The 26099-nt window shown below is 40.4% G+C and overlaps 1 protein-coding gene across 1 annotated transcript in view; it reads right to left on the bottom strand.

Annotated features, from left to right (window-relative positions):
* adamts6 (ADAM metallopeptidase with thrombospondin type 1 motif, 6) overlaps nt 1-26099 on the bottom strand; it is a 74795-nt gene that overhangs the window by 13220 nt on the left and 35476 nt on the right. Inside the window, exons 16-23 of the mRNA XM_030743336.1 lie at nt 22732-22795; nt 18209-18311; nt 16935-17068; nt 8979-9102; nt 6575-6655; nt 2910-3073; nt 2104-2242; nt 148-277 (exon numbers count right to left, since the gene is read on the bottom strand). Coding sequence (XP_030599196.1) covers nt 148-277; nt 2104-2242; nt 2910-3073; nt 6575-6655; nt 8979-9102; nt 16935-17068; nt 18209-18311; nt 22732-22795 — 939 coding nt within the window. The remainder of the gene's footprint in view (nt 1-147; nt 278-2103; nt 2243-2909; nt 3074-6574; nt 6656-8978; nt 9103-16934; nt 17069-18208; nt 18312-22731; nt 22796-26099) is intronic.

The following is a 26099-nucleotide window of genomic DNA, read 5'->3' as shown; positions in this document are numbered from 1 at the left end:
TGTGAAACAAAATAAGCAATTTGGAGATGCCACCTTCATCTTGGGCCCTGTAACACTGTTGTTCATCATTTTTCTCTGTAATTTTACAGATTTTACAAACGCAATCAGCTGATAAAGAGAAAAGAATCACAAGTGAGCATTACGTACTCTGGAGGACACGGCTCAGTATTGCAGTCTCTCTGGTTCTCTGGGGGTTTGCTGTCTGGGTCGCAGTAGTTGTTCTGTACCACCGAGTTGTCATCCAGCCTTTTGCAGACCACCTCCTGCTTCTGTGAACCTGGAGGAGAAAACACTGATCAGGAAGGCGGCACGGAGCTCAGCTGATCCGGTGCATTAAAAGGCCCTCGCGGACTCAGAGGCCGGTCGGCCGTTGTGTCGCGCGCCGTGTTAGAGGGGAGATGGGATCATTTTCAGTCTGTAGTAAATCCAGACACGTAAATTTGGGATTCTTTGCAGGATATGTTGGCAAATCACTTTTACAGAGCAGAGAGCTCTTTCCCTTGGCTTCTGCCAGAGAGACTGAAGGTTACCGTATCGGTGTCACACCTCCCACTGTGTGTGTGTGTGTGTGTGTGTGTGTGTGTGTGTGTGTGTGTGTGTGTGTGTGTGTGTGTGTGTGTGTGTGTGTGTGTGTGTGTGTGTGTGTGTGCGTGCGTGCGTGCGCGCATGCGTGCGTGCGTACCAACTAGGAAAGGGTCTGTTTGGACCCTCCTGGGACATATCCCACAGCAGACTTGTCTGGCAGATGTAATAAGATATGTATGTGTGTGTGTGTGTGTATGTGTGCATACCCATCTGTGCTTGAAGTGAAATACAGTTTAGAGGAATAGTAGAAAAGTTTCACTTGAAAGGCTGTCAAAAGGTGGTTTTCGCTGATTTTTTTTTTTTTTTTGTGGTGATATATTGAACAATACTTCATGATTAGCTGAGCCAGCTCTATTGAATAGGTGTATGATTAAATAACATTTTACTGATTTAAAGCTTTGCACGGTCAGACTCACACACAGTAGACACAAATTAGATCATGTGGATCAACAATGCAAAGGCATGTTTATGATGCTGGAAAGCCACGGGTGCTTCCCCATCTAAGGAATAGTTTTCTGGTCTGGACTTGGAAATCCTTCCTCAGAAGAACCCACATGCTTATTCAGTCATGCTTTTACAAAATATTACAAACCCTTCCAGGCCACGCTTGACAACTGGGAAGAAACACTATTTATTGTTATATGAAACCCACGGCTTTTGGACTAAAAGGTTTGGTTTAGTCATTCTTGAGGCCATAGTCAACATTTCACTGTGGTTTCAGATTCTGAATGTTTGTAGGACAGGCAACTGGGAAGAGCAGCCACATCTCTGGCCATCACTGGTAAACCAGAAGCTATGCAGAGCAGCTCATTCACAGAACTTGCACTATATTCATTACTTTGGCTATAATATTGAAAATATACATACTGAATTTATTAGAGGGCTGAATCTCCAGAGTAATGATTCTGGCAAACCGTTCTCAAATTATGATACTGGGTTTCTTCACAGGGCTCTTCGGCATTTGTGGAAATATTGGTTGGGGAAGATTTACAGAATAACACACAGATATAAGGTTTTAAACATTTGAAAATGGTTTGAAATATTTAAAGAGAATGTAAACAACCGCAGCGTGTTATGGTATTTAACACCAAAATGCTTGGAGTGCTGAAAAAGCAACTGGCCATCAGAGCTCAGTGGAAGGTCAGACATTAATCTTCTCTGCAGAAAAATTCACTTTAATAATGGAGTTCATTATATTAATTCACATACTGTATGCAATCTGTGCTCAACAGTATTCCACAAAATACAAAATGGAACTATTAAAGATGCAAAAATTGAATTATTTTCCCCATGTAGTGAGAATTAAAAGAGGGGATATAAGATCTAATTTAGGGTAATAAATGCACTTAAGCTAAAGAAAAATGCACATGCATAAACATTTAAAAGCTTAAATGGGGCACCCTGGAGCTTTTTGATACTAGTTTGACATTTGACAGGCCCAGCAGGGATCATAAAAAACTCAAGATAGTCGCAGTGGTACTAGTACAGATAAAGACAACAATTATAGGGCGCACTTGCCTCCAGCACAGGTAGCTGAGCATTCAGACCAGGGCAGGTGATGCCAGGAGAAGCCCACCTCATTGTCACCACTCCCTGTACGCAGGATGGGGACATTGAACTTGTAGTGTATTCCAAGGTTCTGCTCTTGAAGGAGGACCTGCAGGAGCAACAGCAAAAGAAATGTTTTAAAAAGTTGTTAATCCGATTTTATGAATTTTTCGCTTTTATTCAGTCAACTAGCTACTAAAATTAACCACTTTTTTTGGGTCTCTAACTCCTGAATGGGGAAAAGTCTGCTTTTTCAGCCAATGCTAAATAACTAATTAGCAACAAATCAAGAATCGCATTAGTCAGACATCAATCCCAGCACAACAGCCTACTGGCCAATCTGAGGCGTCCTATTTAAATTGCTTCAGCTTGCTTTTCTCTGCAAGCCACTTTGCAACACACCTCCACTCAGCTCCTCCATTTCACACCATTTATATTATCTTAATCGGTGTCAAGTCTATTGTCACTGATGCCTCCCCCTGTTCTGTGTGGTCTTGCTGTTGCTCTTGCGTGTATGTGTATGGAAGGATGAAGAAGATCGCTGTGTGAGCAAATGCTGATTCTTTTACAAAAATTCAAAGGTGAGCATTAAAAGTTAACAGATTCCCCTTGTCCCCTAGGTGTCCTTTAAGAAGAGAAATCAACAACAACTTTGAGATATTTGAGAAAAAAAAAAAAGTTTTTCTGAACAATGACACATGTAAACTGATTGTAATAGTCTTCTAAAATAAAATTAGCATATAAATGATGTAAGAACAAATGAAATGTTATATTACCATGACAACTAGATTTTCAGTGGTAGCACCCAATGCCTCTAAACACTCTGGTTCATCGGAGGGTCTCTTGTAGTGGAAGGCCGTCCCTGCGATGTCAAACTTCCTCGGCCAGTCGATGGTCCACGCTCCGTTGATGTAATAATCATCCCCTTCAGATTTCAAAGCTAGGAATTCACAGAAGACAAGAAACATTTTTCAGAAAGCTGAAATCAAAAGCAGACGGAAACAGTAGCTGGAGACAATCATTTGGTGTGACATCACTGCCATTGTTTGCCATCTTCAACCCCCACCCCCCCGACGTCACTGACAACTTGCTATTTGGACAGACTCAGCAGAAACACACTCACGCTGCCAACAAAGACATTCACGTGCACCGACACGTATATGCATCTAATTTAGGAAGAGAAGGAAAGCGCAGTTCAGGTGAAAGCCTGGATGAATCTCATGAATACCACTCTGTCTGGTTGTCAAAACAAAAGCTGGTCTCCAACCACAACAGATCTGAAAATATCCACTTTCTCTCCACTGAAATGTGGCCAGATTGAGGAGAAACAATCCAACTGCTCACTCTTCTGACTCCTTGGCTCATGCTCTGCAGATCTCCCCCCTCTGCAGCATTCACGCAGATTCGAAGAACAATAGTTTACTGCTCTTAATCACATCTCAATCTCCTTCTCCAGAAATGCTCTTTCAACACATCTGGCATTGATTGTGGGCATTGTGACATTTGAACAGCATAGTTTACACAAATCTGTATATTGTTTGACTCAGACCTAATAAAAGATTGAAAAAAAAATGCTAATTTTGCTGATCTAAATAGCTCAGACAATGCTACAAAAGAAAAATACTATTATCGCTGAGGTCACAGATGAACTATATAACAAAGAAAATAACAGACTGGACAGGAAAATCAAGGCCAACACAATAGCCAAAATTGCACTCTTTAAACTTTGATATATAGACATCATATCCCACATAATCCTGGTGGACCAGGCCGCTGTCACCACGGCCTGTAAATCTGATGCAGCTCTCTGGTTCAGAGTGTAATTTAAACCCTCCATCAACACCATCCCCTGTAAATTCAACACGCTGTCACATGTCTTTCTCTTGTTAATGAAAAGTCACATAATTGGCTTAAGTGAACAGGGTTTTCTGATTGTTTTATTTTGTTTTGTTTTGTCTGGAACAAAGCAGAGAAGCCTGGTGGGGTGGTTATGGGGTGGGTTTTGGTGGTCACAGACTGTTTTTTGGCTTAACGTTAGGCGACAGGACATTAGATGATGGGATCCTCCTTTTGTTCTTGACAAAAACACAATGAAATTGCTAGAAATGCGGTTGACGTAGAACCAAACAGATAATATGAAACAGGTTGATGTTGCAATTTGCCAAGTCATCACACTACAGTGGATCACAGGGTCTAGAGTGATTGATTGATTAAAAGTAAAACAAGAGCAAGAGTCTACGTCCATGCTGTGAAACTATCCTGGTGAAACTACATGATTGGATTGGATTACTCTGAAAAAAAGCCACAAGCCAATAAAATTGTTTTACATAGTCTTGAAACCTTGAAAAAAGAAGGCAACTGGACATCTTCGGTTCTAAAAACAAACGGTATCAGGCACTTCATGGTGCATTCAACATTAAGTTGGAAGTCTGAGTTCCCAATCAGAATTTTCATCTGGAACTTGGATTTCCAACTCCGACTTAACAATCCAAGATGGTGCCAGTGAATGTAAACAACAAAACTGTGAAACTTTTTAATCTGTACTACCACTGTTGTGTATTTGTGACTCACTAAATAAACCACTGGCCAGGTTCGATCTATGAATGTGTTGCAGTGGTGTTTTCAAGCACAAACAAGTATGATGATGTATTGCTAGTGATGCATGAATGGCTCTACCTTGCTAAGAAGCAAAACAAAACCTGTTTTTGTGATTTTTTTCCAACTTTACTACTGCAACACACTAATTCCTGAGTTTTGACATCCAACTTCCAAGGTAACTAGAAGGCGGCATAACCCCTAATGGGGGTTGTCCCCTTTGTCGGTGTTCCTGAGGATTGTTCACCCACTATTGATCATGTGATTTGTCACATGAGCCAAGGTGTGAAAAAAGTTGTGTTCTACGTACTACAAGTGTCGCTGGGGCTTTAACCTTGTCAGATTTGTGCACGCACCTTAGAAGCAGACGGTGTTGTGCCAGAAAGCTCTACTCTGGTTCTGAACACAGTCAGGTCACAGAGCTAACCGCAGGTTTTCTAAAATTTAATGATCTCACGTTAATTTGAAGAAAATACATTAGGTCATTTAAGAAAACCTCCATGTCAGCTCAATGAAGAAGTGTTTTTCTTCATGAAAATGAATGATGATTTGAAACAGATTAAAAATCTTCTCTCAGGCTAGAGTCTGGAGGACTCATTAGAAGAGCTGGTAGGTATTTTTTAAATTACCTCACAGGCTTGTTAAACACTGCCTGTTGATCATCTTTTAGAACAGCCAGGGGTTGTTGCTGTGAGCCAAATGTTTGCACCGGTCAACAGCTTTTCAAAAGTTGTCTGTTTCAGAGATAAAATGTGAAATTTCTTATGGATTTTGGTGTGCTGAATTTAAATATGAAAATTATATATTAAAATATATGATTAGATAGCCAATAATCTAACTTTTTATATTTTACATCTATGTGCATTGCTTGTACAGTTACATTTTAATCATAAATTGTAAGCTTATGTCTTCTCATCCTTTTATGATTGCTTCATTTGCTATTATGCCAAGTGCTCGCTCATAGGGAGTCGTTTTGACTGTAATTATTGTGGGGTCTTTACCTTACAATATAAAGCGACTTGAGGTGACTGTTTGCTTTGATTTGGCGTGATATAAATAAAATTGAATTGAATTAATATTTCACTTTTCTCCATTTAAAAAAAAGGTGTCTAGAAGACTTACTATGAAAAATTATAGTAGAAAGCATAGCAGGGGTATTTCACAACAGTTCACAAAAAACTGTACTGAATTTATTTAGCACACAGCCCAACTTCATTCAAATTGGATTAACTTTTTAGGAAAACTAGCATCCTTTTGACTTCCTATATCTCACACATCTACACAATGACAGTGCCAGTGGTCCGTGGTTTAGTGGGTAACTAAAGGTTATTATGTTCAGCATGCTAACGATCACTAGCTAGATTGTTGAAGAAGACTTCCGCAGTGTGCATCCTGTCAACCCCTTTCCTCTTAATTTTAACAAAAGGGGTCCAAATCCACACCGAAATGTTACGCATTCCTTATTTGCAAATGCACGTGGTAGTTTTTCCTTTTATCTTGCTTACACACAAACTGTGATGGTCACAGTTCCAGCTATGATGGAGGAATAAACTAAACTAAAGTGGACACCATGGACACCATTAGCAAATTTCACAGCAATCTATTTAATCACTGTATATGTATTTTTCTCAAATGCCAACCTGATGAGTTTTAAATCTATTTAACTTGGAATAAAAAATGTCAGACTCATGATGGTTCTGCAAGAGGAGTCAAGGGGTCATGAAAATCAGTGGGCTATCCAGCATTTAGTAGGACAAAAGTGTCAACAGATAGATTCTGCCCTTCTTGGGACTATAGAAAATAATAACTATATATGTGACTTGATCATTTCAAGGGTGTGACTTACCAATATAATTCTTTGACACGGTCACTTCTTTGATCTCAATGTGAACAGAACCTTTCGGGATCTGAACCACCTCCATGTAGCCTGGAAGACAAGGACAACAATTGTGAAGGTAGTATTTCTCCTACTTGAACAACCACAGTTCTCATTCCTATGTGACATATTTTACAGCACAGATATATATCATACGAGGTAGGAGTACATTTATAGAACAAATTCCAAATCATCCAAAAGGGACAAAGTGATCTTGCTTCATGAAACACTCTTCTTTTTTAACACACACACCTAGACACACACACATACATGCACACACACTTGCACGCACACATACACACAGAGTATTTTTAGATGGTTTACTAGCCATACCATAGAAGGAGAAATATGTTTTCCCTCTCTGTCTCTTCTGCTCTCTATAGACTACCTCAGGCTACAACCAGTACCAAGTCCCTATCGCTGCTCATGATTCTATCACTCCATGATGTAATTAATGGAAAAACTATTGTATTTCGATCTGTCAACATAATTCTATGTGGTTCAAAACATATGCAGTGTCAGTGGGTCAAAAGGAGAAAAAAATATCACATCGGTGAAAAAAATAACTTTGCTGCTTCGAGGGTGTTTTGGACTTTGGACAAAAAGTGATTTGTCTAAAAGCACAGTCAACTCCACTGACTTTAAATTTGTCACGTCACACTCTAAATACAGCACTGCACTGCATTTTTTTGAAAATATTATGTTTAGTGTAACAACAGTGTGAAACACAGAGCCATACATCTGTCTGGATTCATGGATAAACTACATTGCTGTCATCATGTCAGGTTCCTCCTGGTGCACGACAATGTCCGGCCTCATGTGCACGAGTATGCAGGCAGTTCCTGGAGGATGACGGGATCAATACCAGTGACTGGCCCCCATGTTCATCTGACCTAAATCCAACACCTCTAGGACATTATGCTTCAGTTCATCCGACACAGCCAGGTTGCACCTCAGACTGTCCAGGAGCTTAATGATGCTCTAGTCCAGATCTGGGAGGAGATCCCCCAGGAGCCCATCCATAGTCTCATTAGGAGCATGCCCCTGTGTTGTATGCCATAGAAACTACTGAGTACCATTGTGAGTTGCTGCAATGAAATTTGGGCATAATGGAATATCATTTTTGCATCATTTTTTCACTTTGATTTTCAGAGTGTCTTTGAATTCAGCACTCTGTAGGTTGATCCTTTTCATTTCCATCAAACAATGTAGCATCCTTTCATTCAACACATTACCCATTCCATATCAGTATAGATATCCAGCATGATTTTTCCCCTCCATTATTATCTGATGTGTTTTCAAAGTATACCTTTAATTTTTTTAGGTTATAGGTTATATAGGTTTGTACATCGGACATTAAGATGTTGTCATATTGCCTACCAATAGGCTGTAACCGCTTGTAAAAGAATGGTATCATTTTAATTTCACAACAGTAAAACAAATACTCATTTTTGATATCTCCAAATTGTGATGTTTACAGCACCAAAATTATATCATGACATTTGGCACATTGACTTATGCAGTTTAGGGGCGCCTGGGTGGCTTAGTGGTGAAGCCGGCGACCACATACATATGCCGCGTTGCAGCGCGGGTTCGCGTCCCGGCCTGTCGCCAATTTGCCCGCGTGTCTTCCCCTGTATCTTTCCCCCATTTCCTGTCTCTCTCCACTGCTAAAAAAAAAAAAAACGTATGCAGTTTATTGCTTTATAAGACTACGTCAAAAGTTTAATGTCAGATAATTAACTTCATAAATGTACTTAAGGCGATGGGATTCAGGCATGTCATTTTATGCATTTTTGTCAGTGCATGTTTTTGACATACCTATGTAAGCTATAATGAAAGTTAAATGATGAATTAATCTTTTACTATATGGATGCATACTAATGGAGGGCGACAATGTCTGGCTGCTGAGTGCAGCAGTACACTTAGTTTTTACACAATGGACGCTTGGCATGGTCCCTCAATCATACATAGATGTAAATACATTTTGCTGTATATCAAAATACAATGACTAGTGTGTTGCTGGCTGTAGTATTAGTTCAGCAGTATAATATATACATGTAGATTTTATTTAAGTTACTGTGGAAAGACTAAGATTAGCTAGTTAATTCATGTTAGCTTCTTACAGTATGGCATAAAGGTTTTTCAAGATTATACTGTGAAATACAAGATTTTACAGGACAATAGTACTGTAACTTTTTTCACTGTAACAGTAGAGATTAACACAGGCAGTTAAGATACTGTAAATAAGAAAACAAACTCATCCTCTCAAATGTGCAACAGTTTTTATCAGTGGAAATCTAACAGAAACCTGAGGTGAGACATCTGCCTCGCTCCTCCTAAACTGGCAGGTCTAGAATCAGATATGTTTTACCTCCTCTGGGGAGAGACTTGTTGAAGAGTCCCTCCGTGGCCTCGCACGTGCTGCCATCCCCTCCACACACCCGGCATCTGTCTTCTTTAGCATCAGAACCCAGGATGTTGTCGCAGCCCACATGCTGTGAAGTGAACAAAGTCAGAGAATGAGAGTCATCATTGTGTCGAATGAAAACTACTGTAGAGAAGGGGTTCAAGGTTTGCTTTGTTTTACACCACTTTACATTAAAAAGAAGAGTTTGTTTCCAAGCTCAACTGGTTACATTTCAGAGCACAGGCTTCATTGTCGTTGCTCTGAACAGAATAGTTCAGCTTTTTGGAAAATATACTTAGTTATATATTAGTATATCAGGTAATAATTAGTTCATAGTGGGGTGCATCTACCACACTTTTTCAGGTGTTCTCAATTAACAGTACTCATGCATTATTAATTACTCATCCAATGGTTACTTTTTTGCTGCCTCAGGCAGTATTACATCATACCAAGTAGTTAAAAAGTAGCTCATCATTACTTTCAGGATTACTTCATCAACAGGAATCTGCTTACCCAGCTCTATTCAAAGGTAACAAAACACACCAACCACCACACTTAAAGTTAACTCAATAAAGCTATGCTGTTAATTTAAGCAGAACAAAAACTGGAGTAGAACACTTGTTTTACAAGGATAAACCAGATGTGTTAATCACCAAACTCAATGTGTGCTAACAGGAGTGTTTCCATTACTTTTGCGACTCATAAGGTCAATTGACAACAGGTCAATAACATGGTTAACGTATAAAAAGAGAGGCAGAGTTTCTCAGAAGTAAAGATGGGCAGAAGTTCCCCAATCTGCAAAAAATTGCGTCTTATTATTTGTGAACAACAAATAATGTTCCTCAACATAAAATTAAAAAGACTTTGACTATTTCATCAACTACAGTATATAATCTCTGTGGTTTCCTCTGAAGAAATCTCTGTGCGCCAGAGACACACAGTCAATGTTGGATGGCCGTGGTCTTTGGGCCCTCAGGCAGCACTGCATAAAAAAACATGTATGATTCTGTCATAGAAATCACTCTGTGGGCTCAGGAACACTTCTGTGCACATGGTTTTCTGTACCACCCACAAATGCAGGTTAAATCATCCACATGTGAACATCATCCAGAAAAGACGCTGTCTTCTCTGTGCCAAAGCTTGTTTAAAATAGGCAAAGTGGAAAATTGTTCAAAAATTCAGAAATTTCTTTTTGGAATTTTGGAAAACATGGACACTGCATCCTCTGGACTCAAGAGGAGAGGGGGAAAGGGACCATCCGGCTTGCTCAATTCAAAATGACCGATGGTATGGAGCTACATTAGTGCCTATGGAAGCTGGCAGCTTACACATCTATAAAAGCACCATCAATGCTAAAAGGCATATATGGGTTTTAAAGCAAGTTTGTCCGAGAAGGCAATTAAACCTCATATCGCATCTGTTACAACAGCATGGCTTTGTACTAGAAGAGTCCGGTTTCTGAACTGGCCTGCCTGCAGTCCAGACCTTTCATCAATTTAAAACATTTGGTACACCATGAAACATAGAAATTATGGAGAAGACCCAGGACTGTTGAGCAGCTAGAATCAGACAACAATGGGACAACATTCCTCCAAGTCCAGCAGCCGGCCTCCTCGGTTCCCAGATGTTTCCGGACTGTTGTTAAAAGAAGTTCTATGTTCTGCTGCAAATAAAATATAGGTTTATATTTGCAAACCATTGTATTCTGTTATTTACATTTCACACAGTGTCCTAACGTTTTCTTGGAATTGGGGTTGTAACACAGCTAAATTAGTATTATTATTTATAGCTCAGATTCTGATTTTAAAACTAGCCAGTATAACAGATATAAAATGTGTTGGCTCCAAATAAACTTTTATATGGAGGCCTTATGGAGCCCATTAAAATTTTTATCTGTGCTCAATCTGCAGTGATTGCTTCATTGCTTGATTGGTAATGCCTTGGAGCTTCACAGAGGGAATGCTGGTGTTCAGTAGGTTTTGACTTAAGGTTTTCATTATGTCATTTTTTTTTACTATTATTTAAGGGCCTTTAAGGGCTACAAAGCCAGTAGTGCTGTCTGCTGATGGTTAGTTTTAAAGCATTACAGTATTATGCAAAGAAGCCACTCCTCAGGCTGCTGATATTTTAGATTAGAATATTTTACATCAATCTTTTGACACATTTACTTACATAAATGTGTGAATGCAGCACACAGAACAGGACAGAAATAATCCACTACTGCTAACACATAGCATCGGCAAAGGTAACACAAAGGTGGTAGCAAAGAACTCCAGACTGAGGACGACACTGCAGTTGAGCCGATGCTGAGCCCAGCCAAGCAGCCAGACCCTGATCTTCAACAGGCAGCAAAAGCAGTGATGAGCAGCCAGGCTCGCAGTGTTTTGACCTGGATATGTTTCTACAATAAAATCTCTGTGGCAATCACGTGACGTGTTCTTCAGGCTGGTTCGGAAGGCTCTTTCCACTTTGTATTCATACTTAAACACTAAAAGAAAGAGTTGAAAGAGCTTATGGATTTTGTGTCACTGACTGGTAATCATGTGACAGTACAGCTTGGTCTATGTAGTGGATTTAAAAAAAGCATCTAAAGCAGATGGACAGTATCTGAAAATCATGTCATTAAGAAATCCAGTAAAGACCTGACACAGGAGCCGTAAGACGCATCTGGACCTTCAGTTGATCCATCTACTGTTCACCAAAACCTCATCAGAAATGGTTTCAATGGAAGGCACGCTGTCAAGAAGCCATTCTTAAGGAAGGGAAACAGGGACAAGCTTCACTCATCCAGTCACACACAGCTTTATTCAGTGCCTTTAACTGCTTTCTTACTATCACACACAGACTTCCACTCTGATGGATGCATCGGGGCAATTTAGGGCTAAGCGTCCTGCTCAAGGACACCTCGACACGCAGACTGGAGGAACCAGTGATCAGACCACATGTTCTTCCTCCTGAGGCAGAACTGCCCATCACTGCATGCCATCTACTGCCACACCCCAATTTCTCTATCTAAGGGAACACATTTACCTTGAGGTGAAGTTGTTCTAAGAGAGAAGGAAAAAAGGAAGAAGAGGGAAGCGGGTGGAGGGCAAGGAGAAGGAGCACCTGATCTGCCAGCTGGAGAAGAGAAACTCACGGCCATTATTGAAAAAAATGTCCACAGATGGGATTTGGATGTTTAGGTTGTATAAAGAGAGGGCACAATGTTAGTTGACCAGGATTTTCTTTGTTTGAGTGCAGCAATGACAAGACTGGAAGGATTTCTGCTGTCACTGATACTTATAGTTGCCCTGTGGGTTTCCCAGGTTCTTTTTACTCTCTGTCACTATCATCAGTGTTATTTGCAATGGTTTTTCCTCCCTCTCTCTCCCTCCCCACCACATGTGCACAGCATAGCAGATCTCTCCAGGCAGACAGTATTCCAGAGATTTATCACAGTGTGACAGTGAACCCACAGAGAGCCAGCTTCTGAAATAAAACGACAAGCCGGGTTCAGCAAACCTGCAATACTCCTTCAGCGGGGAGTATTCCACCTCTTCTGAGTTTTCTTCCTATTAAAGCACACATCATGTTGTGTTTTTATATCAGAATCACAGTAATGTTGTAGGCAAAGACACTGCGCTTCTACGCCAAATGGGGATCAAATTGTACGGTCAGGTGGAAGTCAAAGCAAATACTTAAAGTGAGCAACCAAAAAGTTATTTCAGCTGCATCTCAGAAGCTACACACTCATCTGCACGCACACATACAAACTACACAAAATGATTTACAGCAATGAAAACAAAAGACCGCATCAACTGCCAACCCCTTTCAATAAAATGTTATTTTGCCTCGTTATTAAATCAGCCTTTTCAAACATATATATAATCATTATTCAATAAAAACAATGATTTTTGTGTTTTATTTACCACAAAACAATCCTGGTGGAGGCTGCAGAGTCCTGATAAGAGTCAAAAAGAGCAATTCGGCAGTCATTCGATCACAATCAGCCACAGTCAAAGACCGGATTGTTCCTCACTGGAGAATGGCACGGTTTTGTGCTTTGGCTGTTTTGTTTATGCAATCAGTATCTCACAAGCAGAGTTGTTAAAGATAAAAACTGGCACACATGCTGAGCAAATGCTTACGAGACTGAGAGATAAAACGTCACTTTAACAGGAATTTGACCAAATATCAAGGTTAGCCACCCACAAAGGATAGTGCTGCAGTATAGTGTTTCTTTTTATTTTGTTATTTCAGTTGACATGCAGATTAGTTGCTACACCAGATTCCACACAGCACAGTGTCAGCATATAATCTGATCTGCCTTAATCAAGCAGGAGTCAGCATATACCAACCATTTTTTTTTTGGACATGCTAACTCCATCCTAACGACATGTGCTGAGGAATACTGTTGAAACTTCTACCTAAAAGCCAGTAATTAAGTTAGCTTGCTTGTAAAATAGAACATGAAGTAATAATAATGATTTGATTCAATCATTATAAATTAAAGCATCATTGGCCTTCCAGCTCTTTCTACAGTTTATTAAAACTTGAGTTTTATTTTTATAGTTCTAACCATAATTTCATTAAATGTGCATCCAAAAAGTCATGAAATACAAGCCAGAAGATCACAGCACAGCCACATATGTACAGTTTAGTCAGATTAGCTCTGAGGGGCAGAGAAAAAGTTCAGTTTGTGCCCATTAAAAAAAAAAAATTGTATCTTGTTTAAATCTGGCTCTTACCATCAAGGTCAACTACTTGCAGCCAAAATCCCCCATCCAGTCTTACACTTACACTCAGTGGAAATCCCACCCTGAAAACTTATTAGTTCCTATTTGTTGCTTCACCCTCAAACCAGCCCAGAGAGCAATCATTAAATGGGACATATTAAAGAAATTTCTAACTCCATATTTTCATTTTTTTTTTTTTTTACTCTACTAGAATAGCTCTGCATGATTCACAGTACATAATGATCCTTATTTATCAAACAGGCTGAGGCGCAGTCCCATCAGTTCAGCCTGAAATGTCATAGTCTCTGGGTCTGGGGACCCAAGGTTTTGCATTTGTGGGATATTTTGGTTTTCTCTAGCTTTGTACATTTGTATAGTGGTCCCGTATTGTTGATATTTGGCTTTCTATTATTTCTTAGAGCTTATGAGTTTTTGACCCTAGGTTTTGGAGTTTGGAGAAGAGATTTGTGTTCACGCCTTATAGTCTTCTGTTTATGGTTTTATTTTTTGTTGTCTGGTGCTTATGAGTTTTGTTGTTCCATGCCTTAGTCCCTTGTTTAGCATTTGTTGATTATAGGTTAGTTGGTTAGTTAGTTCCCTTTTATATTCCCTTCCTGTTCTCTGACTCTTGTCGCTGTCAAGTTCACATGTGCGAATTTGGCAACTGTTACTTTCTGTTTTTCTTTGGTGGTCTTTTGTCTCTTCAGTTTTGTACCTAGTTTAACTTCCCTTGTCTCCTTATCTGTGATTAGTTTCAGCTGCTCTCCCACCTGTTGCCTGTTCCCTCGTTATTTTGTGTGTGTGTGTGTGTGTGTGTGTGTGTCTCAGTCTCAGCCTCCCCTCATCTTTTGTTGGGTGATCCCTCATGGTTGTGTGTTCCCATGTTCCGTGAGATTTCTAGTTTCTGGCTAATTTGCTCCTGTTCAGCTACCCTGTACATCTTTGTATTTTTTGTGAAAAAGCTCAGCGTTTAAGGTGCTTTAAGTTCATGTCAGTCTTCTGAGTCTAGCATTTGGGTCCACATCCTGCCTGCCACACAGCCGACCTTGACAGAAATCCTCCTGAAAGAAGTTTTCACTCCGCTCTCTTTAAGGTGCATATTTCAAACTACTGTAAATGTGGGCCAAATATGGTTCTTTGCATATCATTTTACATTCTCAATAAATTTTGGCCTGCCCAATTGTAGCTGTGGTCTGCGCAGAAACACACATTCTGAGCAAACACCAAACTAAACAAACGTGGACTTCCACAGCAGCTACATGCTGACAAGCTAGCTAACAGCTTGTCAGCACACTGCTGAAAAAGAAAAGCTAATGCTGAATGATGATAATTTCACCACTGAGTAGCCTAAGGCTTTACTGAGTGTATCCATTTGCCATGAGAAAATTCCCATTTTTGGTAAACAGAGGCTTCAGCAAAATCACTGAACTACAAAAAGCCGTGCAACTACAGCACGTTTCCTCAAGTTTAAGGCCTTAACACGGCGAGCACGTTGCGAAAAAACCAAAAACTAAAAAAAACACATCCTCAAAAAATGGACTGCGAAAAAAAATGAAGTTGACATCAAGTAATGATGATGTCAACTTCCTCAGTGGGACTGTGGAAGACAACACATGGCCAACTTGAAGGCAATCGTACAAATTACTATCAATATACCAAGGTATACACTGTACTGTACCCTAAGCCAGCTCATCACTAAGATCAGATACGGATATAGATTCATGAGTAGAGTGACCATAAACCACCTCTTGTACATTGATGACTCAAGCTGTATGCTAGGAGTGAGTGAGACATTAACTCACTGATCCACCTTACCAGGGGCTATAGCGAGGATCCCGGGATGTCATTTGGATTGGATAACTGTGCCTGAATAGTTGCAAAGAGAGCCAAGGTGATCTTGACTGAAGGGTTGGAGTTGCCAGAAGGCAGAATAGCAGATATACAGGACAACTACAAGTACCTGGGTATCCCACAAGCCAACAGGAACCATGACGAAGATGCACAAAGGTCAGCCACGGCCAGATCCCTCCAGAAGTTAAGACAGGTGCTGAGAAGCCAGGAGAAGGGTAGGAATAAGATCCAAGCCTTCAATACATGTGTCCTACAAGATAGAAGCCCTGAGACTCTATCAGCAACAGAAAGAGGGAGAGACGACCAAGTCCCTGCATGGGATGTACCATCAACAGATAGAGAAACTGGCTGACATCAAGAAATCCTACCACTGGCTGGAAAAGGTGCAAGAACAAGAACAGGCCCTAAGTAACAGATTCATAGAGATAGGAATCTATCACAGCCAACAGGACCCAAGTTGCAGACTGTACAAAGGTGCCCTGGAGATTATCCACCACATAGTAGCAGGATGTAAGATGCATGCTGGGACACATACACTCAGAGGGGCAACCAAGTGGCTGGGCTGGTGTACAGGAACATCTGTACCACATATGGACTAGAAGTCCCCAAGTCCCAATTGGAGACACCACCAAAGGTGGTTGAGAATAACAAGGCTAAAGTCTTGTGGGACTTTGAGTTCTAGACAGAAATGCAGCTCCTGGCCAACCAACCAGACATAGGTGTGGTTGACAAGGAGCAGAAGACTACAGTTGTGGCAAATGTGCCAATCACAGCGGATACCAACATCAGGAAGTGGAAGCACAAAAAAATAGAAGTACCAGGGGCTGAAGGAGCAACTGGAGCAGATGTAGAAAATAAAATCCAAAGTGGTCCCAGTGGTACTGGGAGCTGTAACTCTGAAACTGGAAGAGTGGCTCCTGCAGATTCCAGTTACAATATCAGAGATTTCTGTCCAGAAGAGTGAAGTCCTAGGAACAGCAAAGATACTGTGCAGAACCCTCAAACTCCCAAGCCTCTGGTAGAGGACCCGAGCTTAAGAACACATACATGTACACCCCAGGGGGTGAGAGGGAGATTTTCTTTTTTTATATGCATAATTTTTTTTTTTTTGGATAAATGGTATGCTAAATAACATTTGTTTCTGATCTAATCACATATGGAGGCTCTGATTGATTTTTTATGGAATTACCTTCACTGTTGCAGCTCTGGTGAGTACAGTGATTTGATACATCCAATGCCTAGAGCAATGGTAATTTGTTGTAATAGCTGTACTTTTCCTTTAATAAAGATAATCAAAAATACATTTGTAAAGCATACAAAACATTTGAAGATGTGGTTCTGGCTCCCTTACCTTACACTCTCCATTGATGCAAATGTCCAGCGAGTCAGCCTGACATCGGGTGCCATCTATGACTGCAGGAGACCGCTCTGTGTAGAAGTTATAGCCCTCTGCCAAGCAGTTCAGCGCACAGGGCTTCACACCACCTGGGTTACACAGCGCACACAAAGACCGAGAATGTCATTACATCATTACCTAAAGTTCAGCTTTCACACAGAGAATGGACGGCATGACCCGACCCCTGACAGAACCTAACAACACATAGAGACCAGCAGCTGCTGATGCTATTCCAGGACTTGCAGCCAGCTTTTGGGATCTTCTCTGAACTTGTTGACAGTAATAATCACGTGGGGAAAAGTCATCGGTGCTCAGATCTAAAAATGCCTAAATTTGACGTCACCGTAACATTGACACCAACAGAGACAGCGCAGCCTGCCAACAACAATTACACTGACACACACACACACACACACACACACACACACACACACACAGGTTATCTGCTGTTATTAAATGACGCCTCAGCCCACGGAGCGCTGTGAGACAGGACGTGATGGATTTGACAAAACAGACTCCTTTGATAAAGGAGATCAAGCTTAAGCCCTCCCATCTCTGAAAGAAAGCAAAAGCTATGTTTACATGCTTCAAACTTTATCACTTTCTCTGAGATATTTGTGGTTTTAGTTAAGGGGATATTTTCCTTGATCTTCAGACTTCAAGGAGAGCGACTCCTGCCAATACTTGATACTACATGGTAATACAACAGTTCTTGCTCTGGTACTGGTTCAGTCAGACAGTGTTGATCCAGAGAAGGGGGAAAAAAACCCTGAGATGCTCAAGATATGGCACAGAAATCTCACAGGATGGAGTAGTGACAGCTGCGAGATGGGCTAAGCTCTTCAAAAACACAGTTTTCTATCCATCAAATAAGACCTGGGTACAGAAACCAGACTATGAACTGTCATTTGAGACACACAATGACGGGATGACGTTACAGCTCTGCATTTCAAAAACTTAGGCTGATTGAATATTTAATAAGAATTCAATGAGAGCAAAGTCAACTCTGATCAAACTGCACCCATTACACTAATATCCATCCATCCATCCATCCATTCACTTCCGCTTATCCTGTTCAGGGTCGCAGGGGGGCTGGAGCCTATCTCAGCTGACATAGGGCGAGAGGCAGTATATATAGTAATTAATATTTAGTATTACACAGAAATACCCTGATTTGAAACCATGGATATACTGTACAAACAGCTGATGCCAGCCAGTCCTGAACTCACCACCAGTGTAAGGCTTCCAGTTGTAGTACTTCCCACGGAAAGGCATGCTGTCAAAATCAGCGCACTGCTTCTCTCGGAAATCACGAGATCCTACAGGACACGCCTACAAACAACAGAAAAACGGAATGTGAATAACAAGGAATGTACCAGGGCTATTGCCTGTCTTATCCCAGTGCACGTTAGGCTGGTGCTGATGATTTTTTTGAAGCTTGCCAATATAATCACTGTAACAAGATTCATGTTAAATTTGATCAACACCAACATCTGACACCTCTGCCCTGTACTGAAATGCATGTGGGGAATGGCTACACTGATCCATCATCACCTCGAAACATGAGTTTGCAGAGACCAGTTTATCACCTCTTTGCAATTTTGCGCTCTACCACGTGTCTCTGGGTGAAATACTTTGCTGTGTACGGAGAGGGAACAGTGAAGAGTGGAGGACAGACAGTATAAAAAGAAGTTTTGAAGAAAAAAAAACAAGAGCCTGTCAGACGTTCTGATTTATTATCACATTAGCTGTCTAGCTGATATCGGTCCACTTATGGTCACTAATGTAGGGAACAAGGTTGTCCTGCCGGTATAGTCTACATTCTTTCTCATCATACTGGACACTCCTTAGCATCTCTCTCTGATCAGCATTAGTAATGCTGTGATGTTTGGGCCATGGGCAGCAGGCACCTTAACCAGTGCACATTTATCCCCCACTCCATCCCTCATGGTATCATATATTGATGACTGCACTTTGGATATTGGATGATAGGACTATCAATAAGACTGCCCAGTCCTATTGCACAAACTTCACAAAACTTTTTTATATATACAACTCAACTTTTAAATTGTAATCTGCATAGAATTATGTGTTTTGGGGGTGTGTGGCCACTTTGAGTGACAGGTTAGTGCCAACTAGCCCACTAGCCGTCTGGTACTCTTCACCTCAATTAATTCAAGTCCCTAAACTGGACCTCTTGACCATAACTGTTGTGTGAATGAGTTTTAGAGAATATTTATTGCAATTATCTGACATGTAACATGGATCATTGTGCAGTTAACTGTACTAGCAGACTCCCCAAGAGGCCTCTGCTCCAGTTTTGGTGAGAGAAATTCCAGTATCTTTTTTGTAGATTATTTAGCACTAATTAGCGACTATCTGCATCTGTGAATGAACCTTTCCGTCCAAGCCTGCTAGCATTAGCTGATAACTTAGCACTCACCCTCCTTTTCAAATGGATTTACTTCTGAAAAGCCAAAATACTAATATCAAAGCTTTAAAACAGGACTTCACAAACCAACCACATCAAGGTGGCTGCATCCACATTAACATAGTCTGTTTACTTCTTAGAGATAACTTGCTTTGAAGCCGGACTAAACAGCAGGATTTTTTTTTTTAATCTGAGTCTATATTTAATGTACTAGAAATTGTAGTAAGTAAAATTTGCAGGTACACTTGTAAGGATCTGCAGATGCAGGCTGGCATGTTGTTGCCATTTGAGTAAGCTAATTAGCTGCTCCTTTTATTTGCTCGGATAACTGCATTATTAACAATGTAAGATGTCACATTTTATTTTTTACAGACTAAAGAAGACGTGTTTCTTGGCATTTTTTTCTGAGAACATTGTGTTTTGTGTTTGGAGGGATTGTTTATGTGTGGATTTATGATGGATAATGAAACATTTCTTTGGCTAGCTAATTAGAAACATAAACGGAGCCAGAGGAGGCGAAACAGCCCGGTATAGAATGCAGGCTGGGGCAGATTGAGTTCTGGCTCTGATTCTGGATAGACTTATCTGGGATGGCACTCCACTGTGTGGATAATCTGCCAACAAGAGGAGGTAAAAATTGGAAAGAAACACTTTACTGGTGTGAAAAGGTCCTTAGGAACCACAAAACACTCTCCCTCGGTACAAATAAAGGCTCTCGGGTCAAAGCTGTATTTCACATGCTGAAAGTGTTCCATGCTGGAGTGGGCCATAGGGAGGACAGGACACTTTCATTACCATTCAAGTGTTTTGCCAATATAGCAGCTTTAAACTTGCACATCAAACATGCAGATCCAGTCAGAGGAGACAGAATAATATTATTGCAAGTGTGTGTTGAAATAAGAACACAATGAGAACCAAATGAGATTTACATGTGCAAATGTCTGCTGGACCAAAAGACAAGATCACTTTAGTAGTGCTGCATTTGCATTCATGTTTCACTTGCTGATTGCCTGCTGATTAACAGTTTAGCAAAAACAACATGAGAGGGCACAAAGAGGGAAAAAAGTCCTAATATTTAAGCAGCTGGATTCCAGGATATTTGACGCTCCCCCTTCATTATCTGAACTTAAAGATAACAATATTTAAATATCAAAGTTCTTAAAAACAGTTACACAAAGGACCTTAATATAAAACAAAATGTTGGATTTACAGCAGCTTTTATAAACAGATCATATTAAATTAAATGTAATACACCAGTGATTGAAGCTGATTGAATTTGAAGGGTAATGCACATCAAAATTTTAAGTGAAAAAGACAACAATCAAAGGCAGGTAGTTAAGAAAATAGAAGATAAGATAAATAATAAATAAGCAGAGAAAATAAAATTGATTGCTGCAGAATTTAACAAAACAAAGTTGAATAAATGATGATAATAAATAAAATATATATAAATACTAAAAACCATAAAGTTATAAAAGACTAGGTAAAAACTAGACTCATCAGATGTTTTTTTTTTGTTTAGGCTAAGAAAGCAGGATCTGAAGGGCCTCCCTGGTTCATAAACCAAGAGCATTTCAGAACAAGACACATTTGAAATGATTTATCACAGCAGCAGAATATTGTTAGAGGCTGACATCTAGGCTCCCAGCTCATCACTCCCATCAAATATACTACATATAAAACTGGGGAGCGATAAGAGTAAACTTCCCCACAGAGTCCACAGGTGGATGTGGGGTGGTGTAAAAGTAGAAACAGCATGCAGCGATACGCTCATGTCATATAGAGAGACGAAAGATTCTGCAGTTTACATGAGTTACCCAGTTGTAAGAGTGTGTTTGATTTAAGGCTGAGTTTCCTGTGTACACTAACACTAACTCACAGTCTCCTCATGATTTCTGAGAGGCCCCCCCCGGGTACCTCCCATCTGTAGCCCCCAAATGATTGGCGAATGGTTGCTGGTTGTTGCTAGGTGAAATCACTTGTATCTTACCTGGCAACCACCAGTCCTACAGGCATTTTTTTTTTTTGCCAGGACTGTGACGCTTGTTCACTTCACTCATGCTGTTTTTATCTTCATTATTATATACGGTGAGATGGCAAAAACAGCTGTTCACGAACACCAAATGAATAATAAATACATCTTTATTCTCCTTCTTTGCAAGCTACATATTCATTTTATAAGACAAAGTAATCAATTAAGGCACTATTAGTGTCAGTGTTTGATGAACACTTATTTACAGATATACATGGCAACACATTCCAGTGATCCCAACGTGCCACTGCACCAAAAATTGTTTAGCAAAACTTATTTTCAAACAACAATGCGCACATCATGTCGACATCATACATGTAAGTTACACATAATGTGGCTGTTCACGTTGAGATCAGCTATTACACATAATGTATCCACTTTGTGAAGATTTGAGTTTTATAAAAAAAAATAAATAAATAAATTCCCAAAAGCTATATGGATGTTGATATTTCTGGTACCCTAGGCAGTTTCATCCAGATTGATTAACACTTCTAGGACTTAGGGAACTGATATACATACAATTATTATAGCGAGATTCATGGTCATCAGAGGATGAATCCTAATGGTTTCAGAGACCCTCTGGCTGTTCATCTGACATCACCAACAAATCTGCAATGAAACCTGGTATACCCATTCATATACTTCAGAGGATAATTTGTGAGTATTTGTCACTGTATCTCCATCTGGTGCTCTCTCTCTCACATGCACACGTCTTTGGCCAAGGTGTGGTTAGTGTGATGAAATAGTGGTTAGGGACACTGTTGTTTTCCAAAGAAAACACCAGGGCCCTAACTATTTCAATTTTCACCTAGTGAAAAAAAAAGGCCACCTAGAAATAGCTGAACAGCGATCTTAACTTGCAGCCATGTCAAATATTTGGATAAAACATTGCTCCAGACCTCGGAAAAAAAAAAAAAAAGCTTGCTCCTTATGAAATACACCCTGAACTGTCATCATCGTTTGACTCAAGTGAAATGTCATAAACAATAAATGAACTATAAAATGACAGAGGGGCGCGAATAAACCCAAAGTCACCAGGGGAATATTGAATCTCTGCCTGTTCATTTTTATCATTGTCTCTCCTTTGTTCCAGGAAGAAAATATGTCAGAAAGCTTAAAGGTGACCTGATGCTGTGAGCTGATGTGCAGTCTGTAAAACCCTTTTCTAAGATAACATGTTCTGCAGGAGATTTGTGGAAGAGCAAAGAGGCGATCCAGCAGGTTTTAAGTCACTTGCATGCTACGAGGCAAAAACTAAAACAGGGAAGCAAAGAAATGAAGAAACTCACATTAGTGTTACAGGATCTGTATCGTTTTCTCTCTCCGAGACAGTACTTGCCTCCTCCAGACGGGCTGAGAGACACAGAAGAAATAAATGAGTGGGGAAAGGGACATTTCACATCAAATCACGTCAAGCACCATAAATTATAGTCACAAATTCTTCTCAAAGATTATCTTTAGGATAAACAGTAAAGAGAAGATTTAGTGATTATGGATCATGAAACAGGCCCAAAAAAAAAAAGTCTCTGCCAAAAAACAAAGAGTGTTTGTGTGTCTGCATTTGCTGCTTTTCTGAGTATGTGTGCCAATGATTCATTTAGGAAATCCAAGCTGTTCAAAGAGCTCTTAAATGTGACATGACATTTCAAGTCTAATGACTCTTAACTCACTCTTTTCCGTCTTCTGCTCTTCGCCGCACATCTACTACATCGCTGAAGGTTTTATTTTTCTTTTCTTATCACCGCTTTCCTCGTTCTCACCTTCAGCAGCTTCCCTTTCCTCCACTTTAGTGTAAAAAAAACTGCGAGACAGGCCCTGTAATGAATGTGTTTGAGGCTGTGTCTGGCTGTGTTTTTTCTGCCTCCCTCCTCTTTGCGCTGATGGCTGTGCAGCAGTGATCACCTTACACAGGTGTTCCACATTATGCCTGTGCCCCCCCCCCCATCCCACCCCCATCGCCTTTTTCTTCCTTCCCTCTGGTTCACCCTGGCTCTTTCTCTTGCCTTCCCATGACGTGTTTGACGTAATACCTAGTTTCCAAAACAAAGGAATGCAATGATGGGAGAAGGATAAAGATCCCAGATGTCTGCTTGCCAGCCAAAGATGCACTGGTCAATGATTTTTCTAGTGAGGACACATGAGAGGTTTCAAAACACCGTAATCTTTGAAGTAGAATAAGCTGTCTTAACTTATTGCACATGTCACATCACTCAGTCTGTATGAAACTGCATGAGAACAAAGACTGAGAGGCTTTACAATCAGCTGTAATGACTCCTTTATACAGCAAACAGCTACCACACTTGGGCTTACAGGAATGTGAGGTGTGTTTGTCTCAACTGACACTTCCATTGGTGTACCCCTTTCTTTCCCCATTTCAGATCATATTTTTTCCTGTTGCTCAAATTCAGGAAACTTTGAAAAGTCAGTCAATGTGCCTCATACTGCACACTTCTGTACTTAGACTTACTGTTTTGTGTGTATAAGTGCATTTCACAATGAAGGTGAAACGCACTGACACACAGTGCACTACAAGTACCCAGATGGTGAACTCGTATCAATCAAGGAGAGTGTGGAACAATGTTCTCATCCCACCGTCAGTGGTCGCCATCTTCAATGTGTAGCAGAATAAGAAAGACCACCAAACAATTTTCAATCAGTGGCGCCCATACTACCCATAGATTGTATACAAAATGGACTTAAGGTTTTTTACAGGATGAACTGAAACTGAGACCATAAGTTCAGCAGCAAAGTGTTTACAAAGGTCCTGGCAGAGGCCCGTTTTCCCGTAAACACTTCTGGACCGGAAGTCTTTTTGGAAGCCCTGGGGTGGCCTTAAAAAAGAGGGTTTATGGCACTACTGTATTGACTTCACTTTTTTGACCCAGAGACAAAGTCTGTATTTTATGTCTATGGGTTGCAAAAGTACTTTCTGGTCCAATAGAAGTCCATAAGAAAATGACCATCAGACTTGACCTGTGTAAAAACTTCCTGCTGAGTTTGTGGCCATTTTATAAATTTCGGTCATTATCAGAAAGGTTTATCCAGGCTGATGATTTGTGATTGACAAGTTGTTAGTCAGTGGGTCTGTGGTTACACACGCAGATCCACCCCAGTAGATCCAGTTTAAAAGACCAAGATGTTGACAGTAAAAATGTTCGTAATGAGGCTTCAAAACAGGAATCCACAAACCAGTAAGTGAGGTCAAGGTAGCTATGTCTGACTTTTATACATCTACGGTACTTGTTAGCAACACAGCTACCTTTCATGAGTTCTGGTGCTGTAAGCTTTCATGTGCGTTCACTTATCTTCAGTGGTTAGAGGCTCAACAAGTTGTAAGTGTTCGCCACATTTCTACTCAGTGAACAATTTGCTGCGTCATTTGAGACACAGCCCTGTTACTACACAAGTAGCAAGGCATACTAATGAAAATATCTGAAATAAGACACAATGCATCTGACAGCACTGTTTGTCTATTCTACACACAACTTTAGACACTCCTCCTTTCACTTAAGGAAATATTTAGTACCTTATCATGTTTGTTTAGACTTGACAAGCACTGAATTTAAACTGCTTTCAAGTATCCAGTAAATACGGTTGAAACCCCGATGTCATCTCCACTGGCCGTGTTATGACAGCAAAAACTGAACCACAGATGGTTCAGCAACAAATAATATAGTTAGCATATGACTGTGACACAAACAAAGACTAGAATTACCACAGCCTTTTTTTTTTTAATGAACAGTACTTTTAAGCTATTTATGGTTTTGTACTTGAACTTATACATCATACTCTTACAATTATCACATCCCTGATGTCAGCTTCATAGACTCAGGAATGCTTTTCTTCAGACATGAAGCTCAGTAGGATACGTGATAGACTTCAAAGAGGAAAGTTACCGTGTGTTGCAGTGACGAGGGATGTTTTTTTCCCTTCTCATTCTTTTTTATCAAGAAAGTTTTTTGTTTTGTTCATTGTGTTTTATTCTAATTAATGAAGAGATAGTAGCAAATCATTCTTGAACACAAATTTTCTCTTAACATTCTTAACATATCTGGGCAATGCTGAAGGCATAACTCGAACCGACATGATAACGTCCAAGACATCTGTTCAACTTTCATTTTGGAACTGTTTTTCAGCTGTGATTAGACATCGAGAAATGGCCACCAGGTGACGGTTATTCAGTGTTGAAATGTTTGCTGGGCAGTAGAGGTGTTTACACGTCCAGTAAGTATGCTGCTCCTAATGAGATGATGGATGGTGTCCTTGGGGATCTCCCAGACCTGGACCAGGGGATCACTGAGCTCCAGGACAGTCTGAGTTGCAACCTGGTGGCGTTGAATGGACTGAAATATAATGTCCAAGCAGGGTTTGATTGGATTTAGGTCAGGTGAGCATGCGGGTCAGTCACTGGTATCAGTTCCTTTATACTCCAGTTACTGCCTGCATACTCTTGCCACATGAGAAAGTCAGGACCCACTGCACAGGCATAGGGTCTGACAATTGGTCCAAGGATTTCATCCCGATATCTAACGGCAGTCAGGGTGCCTTTGCCTAGCCTGTAGAGGTTTGTGCACCCTCCATGCATATGCCTCCCCAAACCATCCCTGACCCAAAACCAAACCGGTCATGCTGAATGATGTTACAGGCAGTATAACTT

Source organism: Archocentrus centrarchus, chromosome 12 (genome assembly GCF_007364275.1).
Source record: "Archocentrus centrarchus isolate MPI-CPG fArcCen1 chromosome 12, fArcCen1, whole genome shotgun sequence".
Taxonomy (NCBI): Eukaryota; Metazoa; Chordata; class Actinopteri; order Cichliformes; family Cichlidae; genus Archocentrus; species Archocentrus centrarchus.
This window is presented reverse-complemented; position numbering and strand designations above follow the sequence as displayed.